This window comes from Siphateles boraxobius, unplaced genomic scaffold (genome assembly GCF_051911475.1).
Source record: "Siphateles boraxobius isolate OS27281-9 unplaced genomic scaffold, OSU_SipBor_1 9, whole genome shotgun sequence".
Lineage (NCBI taxonomy): Eukaryota > Metazoa > Chordata > Actinopteri > Cypriniformes > Leuciscidae > Siphateles > Siphateles boraxobius.
Window position 1 is genome coordinate 2,192,051 of NW_027509219.1, and position 14,335 is coordinate 2,206,385.

The following is a 14,335-nucleotide window of genomic DNA, read 5'->3' on the forward strand; positions in this document are numbered from 1 at the left end:
AAAATGCATGTTGGAGTTTTTTTAACTGAAAGCAACATGTACTGACAATCTTAAAATATGTCAGTGGCAATCTTTTGTCTCAAGATGCACACCAGTAATGTTTTTTCTAAGGCACTTTTATAATAGCTATTTAAATGCCCTAATTGAACTAAGGCATAATCCTGGTTTAATCTTACCATTGTCTGTAAAAACAAGGCCTATATGCATTTGTATCAGTTTTTCAAAATAATTTGTGAAATGAATCAATAACATATTGCTCCACCCTCCTCTGTTCACTTAAATACATGCAGGCATAGTGATTTTGGTTTCATATAATCGGATCGCTGTCTGCTTAAACATGGTAAGCTCTCATTATAATATTGCTTATGTTTATAGTTTAATATATAGATTTTAAGATTTTCAATAGATATTTTTCACAATTAATTACAGGATTAATCACATGTGTCAGTTGCATGTGATATCTTATACTTTTTTATACCTGTCGATGATACATTTTACCATATAATTCCTCTAAATGACTCTACATTTGTAAAGCAAACATACTTTTACTATACATTGTTGTAAATTAAATTCAACCCAGTTCTGCAGGTTCAGGTAAAACTATTTAAAGTTTAACATTGGATCAATAACTTTATTTGCTTGTGTTTGTTGACTGTGAAGAGGTCTGTGGTTTTGGGTTTGTTTCTGTGCACTGTCCTTCCTCTGGTCGATGCTGCATGCTCCCTCACCCAACACAAGACAGGTACATACACACATAACTTTTCCTTTGCTTTTAATGCATAGCTAAAGAGTATGACACAATTCTCTTATCCTTGATAGATAAGTTTTGCCAGGACTCAACAGATAAGACTTGGCATCCTATTGGGTCCAGTTGGAGAAGCAGTAAATGTATGGACTGTGAATGTTCTGCTAACTCCATGAGCTGCTGTGATGCGTAAGTATATAAAATTTAGTAACTAGTGACGTTACCTGTTGTATTGATTTTCTCCATCAATACAACAGAATTGAGTTACTAAGGCCCTGTCCACACCAACATGGGTATTTTCAAAACCAGTTTGGCAGTTCGTCCACATGCAAACGGAGTATTCGGTCACTGAAACTGAACTTTTTTGGAAACTCCTGCCAGGGTAAAGATTTTTAGAAACTCCGGTTGCAGTGTTGTCATGTATACAGTGAAACCAGAGATTTTGGCCTGTGACGTCGGAGTGCGCGCTATCTCTTTTGTTTGACGTCAGATTGTGTGCCGCTATCTCCTTTGTTTACATGAGCAGAGCCTGTGCTAACAGGGCTTATATATTATATATATATTAGTGATCGACCGATGTATCGGTTTACCGATATTTTTCCCGATATTTAAGCATTTTCCCATAATCGGGAATCGGTTTTGTAATATCGGATTTTCCGATAAACGGCGCCATCTTGTGGCCGTTTTGAGAATTCCGCCATTGCAGCCCGCGTCTGAGGAGATCAGTCAATAACAACTCTGTGCACAGGTAAAGTATATGTTCTACTTGCTTTGCTTTAATTATTCAACTTTATTTAACATAACAGACATGCATGCAGAAATGAGATTTGAGACATAAATGCCTGATATAGTTTATGCAGCTTGGTTCTAAAAAATTGAGACGAACTCTTTGAGCCACGTAGCGTAGGCCTAATCCGTCATGTCCTGCCCCAATAAAGACGTAACTTTACATTAATTAAATAAAACAGACATGAATGAGTGCATGTTGAAAATAAAAGCGCTGAATTTAATTCTCTATCTGTTGTATTTGCTCACCATTAGTCTCGAAAAAAGTTCGTTCATATTGCTGAGCACTCACTGGGTTGATGATCAGGAATGCTCAAGCACGGCCACTGAATGAAACTTTTGACAAGATTATCTTGTTTAAACACCCTAGATTATATTATCATTTACTACATAGCAATTATTTCGCTAATACACATCTAAATATACCGCTTTGTGGAAATTAATTATTTATTATCTGCACGCGCGATCGCGGTTGAGTAACGTATAGCCTAATGTTATAGTTCTGTGTAAATGCATAGATAAACAGCACTTTGTCATAAAGCATTTCATGATCTAGACCGACAAAAATATTAATAATAATTAATAACATACTAGTTGGAAAATGCAATGATGTATAGGCTATGCTGTTTTGTTTGTTACTTTCCTGATGTTATAGGCTATTCCAGCTAATATTATGCAGTGAATTAATATTACCCAGTGAATTATTCCTCACTCTTAGTTTAAACCTATTAAACGGCACATAAACCTTCTAAAACTGTTTAAAATGAATTACATTTCTGCAAAGGTGATATGACTCCCCTGTCAATTATTTTTTCCATATGAAAACATTATGCTTTTAACATTTATTTTGCCTATTGTTAACATTGTTGCTGCTAATGCTTATAAATGATAAGATATAAATAGATATAAATTATATAATGTAATAATATAAATGTTTTTATTGTAATTTGATTAGTTTACCATTTATGAAAACAAATAAACATATCCAAATATGTTAGAATAGTTTTTGTGCTTTATTTTTTACCTCATCAAAGCTTTTATTTTTAAACAAAGACACTTAGTGCACTTTATTTTTTGGACTCAGACCCCTCTATTTATTTGTGTATAAATATAAAGGTTTTTTTTTTGTATGCAAGAAGGGAGTGATTGTTATAAATAAAATGGTTTGTTCAGTTCATTTGTGTTGTAATAATTGTGCCAAAAACAGAAGTATAACAGTAAATAAATATCGGTTCTGCATATCGGTTATCGGGCACAAACACATGCAAATAATATGTATCGGTATCGCTTATAAAAAATCAATATCAGTCGATCACTAATATATATATATATATTATATATTATACTGTATACAAATACATGCACAGTTCTCCCATTATATTGCGGAACAGAGACGTCAGAATGCAATACTATGCAGGTCACTGCTAATGACAACATGTTTTTAGCTACCAGAACCAGTAATAACCTTTTTTCTGGCTTCTGATTGGCCAACATGGCTTTACGGTTAGGGTTATATCGCCACCTGTTGGTTTTGCATGCTCATGACAGGGCTTCATAACTTGTTTTTGTGTTTTCATGTGGACAGATATTTTTTTAAAACTGTGCTTGTGTGCAAACGATTTTTTTTAATGAAGGAGGAAAAACTCAGTTTATAAAAAAATACCCGTGTACGTGTGGACTAGGCCTAAAGTAAGTGAGACCACTTTGGGAGGATTTAAAAGAAATTTGAAGCTTGTTTTTATAAAAAAAGCACCCATAACAAATTTGTTAAAATTGTGTATTACTTGAGCTGTAAAGTTAATGGTTAATTTTACGGATGATTTTGAGTATTAGGTTTAATTGAAAAATTAACAGAATTAACAGAAAAATTTACAGAAGTTTAATTGAAAAATACTTTAAGGCCACAGTGGGGGATCACTGTTCCCCTCTATTACAAAAGCATTAGGTTAACTCATTAATTTTGGTTTTCTTTTGAGGAAACATTGCATCTGTTGCTGACACTATGGGAATGCCTTCAGTGTGTGTCACATGTGTCTGAAGCACGTGTGCAATCACACCAATTCTATTGGCAGAGGAAATCATGACGTCTCTCAACACACTGTAATGACCCCTCCTGAGCCTTCTGTTTCTTCCTAATCTCCATGACGAGTTGTTTCCTCGCATAGTCACTGGTTCACCATCAAATTATTCTAATGTGCAAGGGCTATGCAAGCACAGATATATGAAGACCACCGTGTCAGACCACCTCGAGGGCTGGTGGGCAAGCCCTACGCAGTGGTGGGTAAGGCTGGTGCAGCCCTACACACCATGGCGCTATTGCAGATGTACTAGGCCAACCTCCTCAAGGACCTGGATCAGCTGAGTAATTGGCACCTGAGGCAGTCCTGGAACTCTGGCAGTGTCACGAAGAAGATGGCCCATGCAATCACCATATCCAGGGTCCATCATCCCCAGTAGCTCCCTCTTTCCTTCTCCCTGAGACTAGTTCCTGACAGAAGGGTCAAAGGCAGGCGGTCCGCGCATCCCTCCAAGGAGTTGGGGATCAAGGGGGCATGACTGGAGGAGGCTAAAGCGGGACTTTGGGGAGATAATTTCAGCTTGTAGGTCTGAGGACCCAAAGCCGTGAGGTCCTGCACCAGGTCTCCTCAAACACACCCCTCCCCCTCGCTGTCTCATAACCCTTATTGAGGGTATTGTTTTACAAATGGTTGTTGGGTCATTGGCCTTACAAGGCCAGTGGTAAGGTAGATTCTTCTCAAGCCTCCAGTAGGGGGCCGAGCAAGCTCTCCCAAATAAGATAAAGAGCTCAGAGGAAGAAGAATTAAAAAACAGAGTTTGAAACAGTGGATGTGGTCAAAAATTGCTATTTTGCGATCCACTCTCTGGTTTGTTTTGCCTAGTGGTAGAGGCACATAGTGCATTCCAGAGGGTTTAGTAGGCTTTAGACCAGGGTTAGACAACTGGAGATCCATGAGGGGGTACATAAGTGGCTAGTTGAACAGAGATAGTACAGAATGAAACTTTCTGACCCGATACCCCCCTGTAGCAAGGGAACTGGATATGGTGTTGGCCTCTCATGAGATCGCTTTTTTGGGCAGGCATTTATGTTTCCTGCCGAGTGGCAGATTTACGGATGGGCCATGCCGTATGTTTGGTAGCTGTAGTTTATTGGTTTCTTCAGCTTGAAAGAAATAGACATACTGTCTGTTCACTCCTCTAGGGAAATTCCACTCATTAAAGACATCCTGTTTGGGCAGGGGCTTAAGCCTGGGGAATGGGCATATTAGACCCCCTCCATATTCATAGGAGGCGATGTGAAAACTCTTCCCTGATGTAGGGAAACTATGTGGGCAGTACTGACCATTAGCGTCCCACTTTTTCACCTGTCGCCCACCTCCAGTACACTGTTGTATGAAGGTATATCAACCCACTTCCCTAAAGGTATTTAGGTTAGGCAATTGATAAGAGTATAGAGTTCATCACTATTACCGTTACACTTTCTCATCTGTTGCCCCCTGCAGAGTCTTTCTTGAGCCGCCAGTAAGAGGGTGAGCAAACTCTGCAGAGGACATAAAGAGCTTAGGAATATTCTAAAGACCAGCGGCAAGTAGCAACCATCAGCCTAGGAACCATACAGAGGTGGACTAGGTCATCACATGTGACCCAGTCTCTCTGTGGTTCCCTCTGGTTTATGTAATCAGAGATAGAAGCAAGACACCGCGCTTCCCCTGTGATTCGGATGTAAGAGTATACCAGATAAATGCTACTCCTCCAGAATTTTGCCTAGTCCCTGGTGGGTCGCAAGGATTAAAGATAAGGTTGTAGTGGTTGAGTCACTTTAGGCATCCCGCTACCTAGTATGTTGTTTTTCTCTGCAGAAGGAATCCACTGTGCAGTACTTTTACTCCTTTTGGGAGGACCAGGGTTGAACAGGCAACTGACAGTGTAGAAGAGATGGACTGTATTGCCATGGGCGTACCACCCCCTAACCTGTTACCTTCCCTTAGTTACTTAACTAGAGGTTGAAGTGCAATCAGGACTTCATTACCCCCGCTTGGGTTGCTTTTTAGAAACTCTTATGATGCTTGTGAAGGTGGAATAAAATTGGTTGATTGCCACAGGCTCTTGGTCTATTTACTCTCTTTCAGTTGAAATATGTGAATGGACGTGGCTTATGCTACGTCTAAAGCTTTCCTTGCTACCACTGCTCCCATGGGTTCTAGAAGTTCTCTAGATGGGGCATTGAGTTGAGGTGAGTGTTCATGCCTCTGAAATCTGTGCTTCAGACATCAGTGCATGCTAAAGGCGTTCCCATAGCATCAGCGACTGACGCAACGTCTTGTTCCCTTTTTAGGGAACTGAGTTGCATGCGTAATCCAGAGAAATTTTAACATAACAGCCATACATTTTGTGGCAGTGTTGTACTAATATGATACATTAAAAATCCTTGTATTTTGTTTAATTTCTGTAGAATGGGGAGGCCCACTGGTTATCCTGACAAGTGCACAGTGGAGTACGATTACACTACATGCACATTTGAAGTTTTTGAGAAAGTTCCATGTGCTCATGGTACTGTCGGTAAATGACGGCCATGAATTAGGGAAAGAAATCAATCATAATTTTTCAGTTGTATCTGCTGATTTAAAGGCCAATTACAGAAATGTCCAAATGAACATGAAATTCGTATTACAATTTTTTTGTTTTTGACATGAATGTTTTTGAAAGAAGTCTCTTGGTCATAAAGTGCATCTATATAAATGTATACTAATTGAGGATTAAATCAGCATATTTGAATGATTTCTGAAGGATCATGTGACACTGAAGACTGGAGTAATGATGCTGAAAATTCAGCCTTGCCTTCTGAAAAAGTATACATTTCATTTGAAAATATATTCAGAAAGAAAACAGTAATTTTAAATCAAAATAATATTTCACAATATTGCTTTTTTCACTGTATTTTTGACTGGTTGTGTAAGTTAACATGATTTGAGGAATTTAGGCAACCTTAACTACATTTTACATTAAAACTGTAAATTAAATTAAAGTCATACAGCTATAGAAATTTAAATAATAGATTATATAAATTAAAAGATTTAAACAATTGTGTTTATATAAATAAAGCTTAATCAATACAATGTGTTTGTTAGCATTATTATTATTTTTTTACAGCAGCACAGACCAACACTATTTTGACACTTTTTCAACTCCATGCCTAAACTATTAAAGGGATAGTTCACCCAAAAATTCTGTCAGTATTTACTCACCCTCATGTTGTTCCAACCCCGTAAGACCTTCTTTCATCTTCGGAACACGAATTAAGATATTTTTGATCAAATCTGAGAGCTGGATCACTCCTCCATATGCTTCTTCAGGGATTGAAACTTGCCAGCCCCGAAAAGTTATTAAAGATATCGTTAAAATAGTCCAATTGACTACAGTGGTTCAATCTTAAGTTTATCAAACGACGAGGATACTTTTTGTGCGCAAAAAAAACAAAAATAACGACTTTATTTCAACTATTCATTTTCTTCTGTCTGGGCCTTAAGTCAGTTAGCGTAGTGTGATCGCGTAGAGGTACGTCAAGTCAAGTCAAGTCATCCTCATTTATATAGCGCTTTTAACAATGTAGAATGTTTCAAAGCAGCTTTACAGAGATAAACATATAATTTAAGGTAACAGAGATTGGTTTGGTTTTATAGTGGCTCTTGAAAAATGTTTTTTCCAGCTAAAGTTAGTTTTGATTGATTCACTTCCGTCTAAACGATCATTTGTTATTAAATTAGGGGCCGGTAAGACGACACCGTTCTCTCTAAACAGACTTTAAACGTGAACCTGTGATAGACGCTGATGGCGTTCACATGCGCATTAAGAATTGATTCTATAGTTATGTGCGTTTGAATATATGTGCGCAGGTTTGTAATTCCTTACAAACCATGCCTAAACAAACTACATGTCTATAAATTTTGATGCAGAATTTTTATTTTATCTTATCACTTTGGATAGGTACGCGAACCGAAAAATTCCATAACGCTTTATCTGTAGAGTGGTATAGGGATCCTCCACACGTGACATACAACAACAAAAGCTTACGCTATTATACTAGTGAACTGACTCGAGGCCTACAGAGAAGGAAATGAACAATTATTTTTGATTTTTTTTCGCACAAAAAGTATTCTCATCGTTTGATAAACTTAAGATTGAGCCACTGTAGTCACTTGGACTATTTTAACGATATCTGCTTGTAGGTCTGCTTGTAACGATATCTCTGGGCTGGCAAGTTTCAATCCCTGAAGACGCCTATGGAGGAGTGATCCAGCTCTCAGATTTATCAAAAATATCTTAATTTTGTTCCGAAGATGAAGGTCTTACGGGGTTGAACAACATGAGGGTGAATAAATACTGACAGAATTTTCATTTTTGGGTGAACTATCCCTTTAATGGAGCAGATTTGGTGGATAATATGGTTAATGTGATGTGGTCAATGAACATCAACATTTTCACTAACATTTCTTACCACTAGATGGCAAAATAACAACCTTAATCACGCATTGGCTATCTTTATTGCTTAAAAAAAAAGGATGGAAAGTTGTTTTCGAGTCAAAGGGCTGAGAGAGACAATGATTTTGCACTGTCTGGCAAAATCACACTCACACACATTCTCAAACATAAACACACACAGCCACACTCCTCCCACACTACATCAATCTAGCAGCAACTGGGGCAGCGAGCAGAAGTGTGTCAGACTTTTGGGTACATGTGAACATTTACATGTGTGCATTTGGGTTCTAGAAACTTATTTCTATCCAGAGACATTTTCTTCTTTTTTCTCTTAAACATTCAATCTGCTACCACAGGACGCTATAAGAACAAAGAAGACAAATTCAGTCTTTTGGAGAATGCTTTCTCCAAATTAGGTCTCCACATAATGATTATGGATTAAGGACCCCGTGAAACCTCATTTTTTCTCTCATGGTCACTTTTATATTTTTCCTGTAGTCCTGACATTTGCTTGACTCAAACAGTGCTTTACAACATGTGCAGACTTTGGAGGATAGCGGTTTTGCTCTGTGTCAAATTGGTGGGCACTGCGAATGGAAATACAGGACTTGTGCCGGGAAGAGGGACAGCAGCTTCCTCTTGCTATGGGGGTTTTGACCTCTATTTTGTTCTTGACAAGTAAGTAATCTTGTTATTTACCACTTCTCCTTACCATGCATGGTTATAAGCATAACAACACTCCATAAATGCAGTGTTGGTATCTGTATACCATACAAGACTCACGATGAGTGGGGGCTTTACCGATTAACCTGATTTAGTTATAATAGACAGTGTAATACACTGAATAGGCCTACACAAAATTACAAGTGCACATGTAGAATTAGGCAATGCATAACTTAAAACTTTTCAGGTTCTGTTACATTGAGGAATACTATATTAAGTGATGCTTTCATGTATTAATGTTGTAACCCATTGTTTTAATGGAAACTCTCCAAAAGTCACGTCCGTCTCTCTGGGATTATTTTTGAGATCATTTTAAAATTAACGCCTATGCCATTTTAACACTCACTGACTGAACTTCATTACATTAAATGCAAAATAAGTAGCATCTGCTAACAAATTGTTAGCACATTCTTTTCTGAGAAATAGTTTTTTTTCTACTTTACTTCATAATTTTAGCTCAGTGACTTTCAGTTCTCCTCAAGTTCACACAGGTGTCCTCTCAGAGAATCCACAGATGTACTATGAATAATCAAAGTAACTATGAATATTATCCACTAACGTTCAGCAACAGCAAAGTGCCCAAATAGCCTATATTTTGTCTTCACTATGTATACTGTTTTATTATTATATTATTTATTATATTGTTGATTTTTCTGTGAAATATTTTGCTTTAGTTTTATATTTTATCATTTAGTGCAGAATGGCATTGACATATAAAAGAGTTAATGAGAGAGAGAGAGAGAGAGAGAGAGAGAGAGAGAGAGCGAGAGAGAGAGAATGATGATAAAGATAATTGTTTCCTCTGTAACATATGTCTCATCTAACATGAGGTGAGAAAATTGCATGTTTGGGGTCAATGCGGACATATTGGCTGGATGCAAGTGGTGCCCTCTGAGGACAGTTTACAAATATGCAGCTCTGAGCCAAAAGCCTGCAAGGGAATGATGGATTAAACAGCTGGTTTTAGAGGCTAATCTCCATATTAGTTCCACATAGGCAATTGAATAGAAAAGTAATGTACTTTTATGCATTTTGACTACAAATTAAGTTTTTTTTTAGTTTATTTGATACATGGCAAATCACAAGCTATCTTGACCTAATTTGGGCATGTATTGTGGCGAAAGCCCTAGGACCTATAAGAACACATGGAAAATCAATTACATACGGTTCTGAACTCAATCATCATGTTTGCCTGCGTGCTGCACACAATATGAATACACACATATGGACATACATTAGATTGTATGTGGGTCACAGTTTCCAACTATTTCAATTCTACCAGTCTAAACTTTGGCTCTACTTGGCAACTTTTCCCCAGAGTGTTATGTTCATGTTCGGCGAATGTGTTAAATAAATAAAAAAACACAGCTGTGTTTCCTGATACTTGTAAAGCATTCGTCATGGATAACCTGGTAGTTCAGCTGTGAATGTGATGTTTTTGTTGGACAGATTCATATTGTTTTACAGTGACATACAGCTGTATCTCAACTCATTTCCCCTTTACGCCACTGCCTTGGATCCTGTGTATGAATCGAATTATGTCGGGTATAATACATTTTCGTTTATTTTGTTCACTTTTTTTTATTCAGTGAACATTTTCATGAATATAACAATGTTGATTAGATTATGTAATTTCATATTGGTGCAAAGAACATGTCGTCATTTTCAGCACCCAATGGCCAAGACACTCACTCTTTCAGGGGTTCCAGGCGCTTTTCATGTCTTTTCATCATTATAGATGCTGTGGAAGAAATCACCAGTGCTGTAGACTGTAAAAAAACATGCTGTAGGAATCTTTATAGACCTAAGGAAAGCATTCGATACCATCAATCATTCTATTCTTGTAAAAAATTTTTTTGAAAAATATGGTATTCAGGGAGTTGCTGGGAACTGGATTAAAAGCTATTTAGATGAGAGACAACAATTTGTTAAAATGGGGGACACTGAATCAATATGTATGAGCATTGTTTGTGGGCTGCCTCAAGGGTCTATACTGGCTCCCTTGCTATTCAATTTATATATTAATGATATATTTAAAGTATCAGATTTATTAAAATGTGTGTTATTTGTTAACGATACCAACATATTTTATTCTCATGATAACCATAATAGACTTATAAAGGATGTAAATCAGGAATTAGCTAAATTTATGACATAGCTGCATTTAAACAAATTATCGATCAATCTTAACAAATTAAGGAAAATCCCGAATTACTGATAAATATAAATGGTTTTAAAATAGAAAAAGTAACAGTTGGGATTCTGTTACAGTAACAATTCAAATTCTTGGGAATCACGATAGACAACAAACTGAGCTGGAAATCAAACATTGGACACATACAAAGGAAGATATAAAAAAAATATTGCAATTATAAATAAAGCTAAGTATGCTTTAAATTACAAGGCGCTGTTTATATTGTATTACAGTCTTATTTTGTCATACTTAACTTATGGAATTGAGGTCTGGGGTAATAATTATAGTTAAGTTCCGTACATCCCCTTGTAATACTCCAAAAACGAGCAATTAGAGTTATTCATAAAGTAGGATACCTTGAACATACAAATAAATTGTTTTCACGAAGTAACATGCTTAAATTCATGACTTAATTGATTTTTATACTGCACAATTAGTGTATAAAGCAAATCAAGTCCTACTACCAGTAAATATTCAAAAACTATTCATAAAAAGAGATAGCTGTTTTTCAACAATTTGAGAGGTTATGGCCAACTTAAAGTACCAGCTTTCAGAACTACGAGGAAAAGTATGTGTGTGTCTGTGTGTGGTGTCAGGCTCTGGAATAACCTGAGAGCCCAACTAAAGTAGTGCCCATTCATTTATCAATTCAAATCAAAGTGCAAGTTATACTGTCTAAGTACAGGACGGAAGAACATCCTTAAAGCAACTCCAAGGAACCTTTCCTCTGCAGTCGCCCTACAGGTTGGAAGCGGAATTGTCCATTACCGCTGTCGTAAATAATGTAGCCTACCGCAGCCTACTGTCGCACGCGCACGCTCGCTGTCTATCCAGCACCGGCTTTGGAATCAACAATGGCCACAGACAAGGTAGAGTATGATGCATGATTATATGAAAGACATCACGAACGAAGAAAAACGTCTCGGTTACGTATGTAACCCTAGTTCCCTGATAGGGAACGAGACGCTGCGTCAAACGCTGCGGGAACGCCCCTGCGTTGTGCGTCATGAAGCACGTATGGAATCAGCCCAATGGAGAGATGAAACGTCATAGGCGGGTGACGTCATCGACCAGGAAACTATAAAGCACCCCAAAAACACAAGCGCATTAGCTTCTGATAGGCTTGAAGGAAGCGCTAACGGGAGTGCCGGGAGTATGGCGGAGCGACGCAGCGTCTCGTTCCCTATCAGGGAACTAGGGTTACATACGTAACCGAGACGTTCCCTTTCAAGGGAACTTCGAGCTGCGTCAAACGCTGCGGGAACGCGAATACCCACGTCGCCATAGGACCAAATGACCGTCATGTGAGACTAGCGCACAGAGGACGAGAGCACCTGTGCCCCAGGGGTAGAGCTTAAGTCTAGGTCATAGAACTTAATAAAAGTATGCGGTGAAGACCATCCAGCCGCATCACAAACATCACTCAGGGAAACCCCCGACAAAAGAGCTTTAGAAGCAGCCATACTCCTGGTAGAGTGAGCTCGGACAACCAAAGGTGAAAGCTGGCCAGCCGACTCATAAGCGAGTGAGATAGCCTCAACCACCCACTTGCTCATTCTCTGTTTAGACGCCGGACACCCTTTCCTGGGTGGCCCGAAACATACAAAAAGTTGTTCTGATTTCCTCCACAGGGCAGCTCTGTGGACATAAGCGTCTAATGCCCTAACAGGGCAGAGTGAATTAAGTTTCTCCTGGTCCGATGACATAAATGGAGGAGGACAGAAAGCCTGCAGAACCGTAGGTCTAACAATATTAGTAGGAACCTTAGGAACGTAACCTGGTCTAGGATGCAGAAAAGCTTTAACCATGCCAGGTGCAAATTCCAGGCACGAGGGTGAAACCGACAGAGCCTGCAAATCTCCGATTCTTTTTAGTGAAGAGATAGCAAGCAAAAAGATAGTCTTAAAAGTGAGAAACTTCTCGGGAACTTCTTCGATAGGTTCAAAAGGAGCTAGGGAAAGACCTTCTAATACAATGGCCAGATCCCAAGTCGGCACCCTCGTACGAACTGCTGGCCTCAGCCTCAAAGTGCCACGGAGGAAACGAGTTATAAGCGGGTGTCTCCCAAGAGAAACTCCACTGAAAGGGACGTGGTAAGCAGCTAGTGCCGCCACATACACCTTTAGTGTGGAGGGGGATAACCCTGTGGAGAAGCGCTCCTGCAGGAATTCCAGCACTGCACCCACTGGGCAGTTAACTGGGTCCTGCAGGTGTTCTCCACACCAAGAAGTGAAAAGTTTCCACTTCAAGGCATAAAGCTTCCTCGTGGATGGAGCTCTGGAGTTAAGAATGGTCTCAACAACCTCGGTTGAGAGACCGGAGTCTATGAGCTGGGCCCCCTCAGAGGCCAAGCCCACAGTTTCCACAATTCTGGGCGGGGGTGAAGTATCGTGCCCCCCGCCTGGGAGAGTAGATCCCTCCTGACCGGGAGCTCCAAAGGAGAACCGTCCAGGAGAGAAATCAGGTCCGCAAACCATACTCGGGCCGGCCAGAACGGGGCTACTAGTAGTAGACTGACCCCGTCCCGGCGGACCCTCTCCAGAACTCCTGGTAACAGAGCAATCGGGGGAAAGGCGTACAGACGTGACCTCGGCCACGGCTGCACCATAGCATCCAACCCCAGGGGGGCTGGAAGAGTGATGGAGAACCACCGATGACAATGAGTGGTCTCCTTGGAAGCGAATAGGTCCACCTCGGCGCGACCGAAACTCAACCAAAGGAGCTCCACCACCTCGGGGTGGAGTCTCCATTCCCCTGGCCTCGGCCCCTGCCTCGACAGGGAGTCTGCTACCACATTCAAATACCCAGGGAGATACATTGCTCTCAGAGATAGTAGCTTCCCTTGGGACCACAGGAGGATCTGACGGGCCAACTTGTAAAGCCGGCGAGACCGCAGGCCCCCCTGATGATTTATATAAGAGACCACCGACGTGTTGTCTGATTGAACTAACACATGATGGCCTCTCAGGTCTGTTAGGAAGTGTTTCAGAGCCTGAAACACAGCCAACATCTCTAGTCAATTTATGTGCCACGAAAGATGATGATCCTGCCACAGACCTTGGGCTGGGCGACCACTCATGACCGCCCCCCACCCTGTGAGGGAAGCATCCGTCGTTAGCGTTATGCGACGACAAAGAGCCCCCAGCACAGGACCTTTGGATAGGAACCAAGTTTCTCTCCACATGACCAGAGCACGAAGGCAGCGCCGCGTGACTTTGAACGTGCGGAGCGGATTTCCCCTCGGGGAGAATCCCTTGGTCCTGAGCCACCACTGTAGCGGTCTCATGTACAACAGGCCGCAAGGTATAACGTTGGACGCTGCTGCCATCAGACCCAACAGTCTCTGAAACTGCTTGACAGTGAGTAGCTGGCCTAGCTTCACTTGTTTC

At 40.0% G+C, this 14,335-nt stretch overlaps 2 protein-coding genes across 2 annotated transcripts in view; both read left to right on the top strand.

Moving 5' to 3' along the window:
* The first annotated feature begins 320 nt into the window (after window positions 1-320).
* Window positions 321-6,545, top strand: msmbl (microseminoprotein, beta-like). The gene is made up of 4 exons (XM_077224270.1): window positions 321-340; window positions 661-742; window positions 820-934; window positions 6,003-6,545. Exons 1-4 carry the CDS (start codon window positions 338-340, stop codon window positions 6,115-6,117), a joined length of 315 nt encoding a protein of 104 aa, XP_077080385.1. The 5' UTR covers window positions 321-337; the 3' UTR covers window positions 6,118-6,545.
* A 1,678-nt stretch (window positions 6,546-8,223) lies between these two features.
* Window positions 8,224-14,335, top strand: part of antxr1a (ANTXR cell adhesion molecule 1a) — a 106,079-nt gene continuing 99,967 nt past the window's right edge. The window contains exon 1 of the mRNA XM_077222781.1: window positions 8,224-8,707. Coding sequence (XP_077078896.1) covers window positions 8,565-8,707 — 143 coding nt within the window. The 5' untranslated portion in view covers window positions 8,224-8,564. The remainder of the gene's footprint in view (window positions 8,708-14,335) is intronic.

What these genes read in the sequence shown, in the direction of transcription:
- msmbl (XM_077224270.1), top strand. An exon ending in CCTCACCCAACACAAGACAG is followed by an intron (nt 743 to 819) that starts GTACATACACAC and finishes TATCCTTGATAG; the next exon opens with ATAAGTTTTGCCAGGACTCA. An exon ending in TCCATGAGCTGCTGTGATGC is followed by an intron (nt 935 to 6,002) that starts GTAAGTATATAA and finishes TAATTTCTGTAG; the next exon opens with AATGGGGAGGCCCACTGGTT.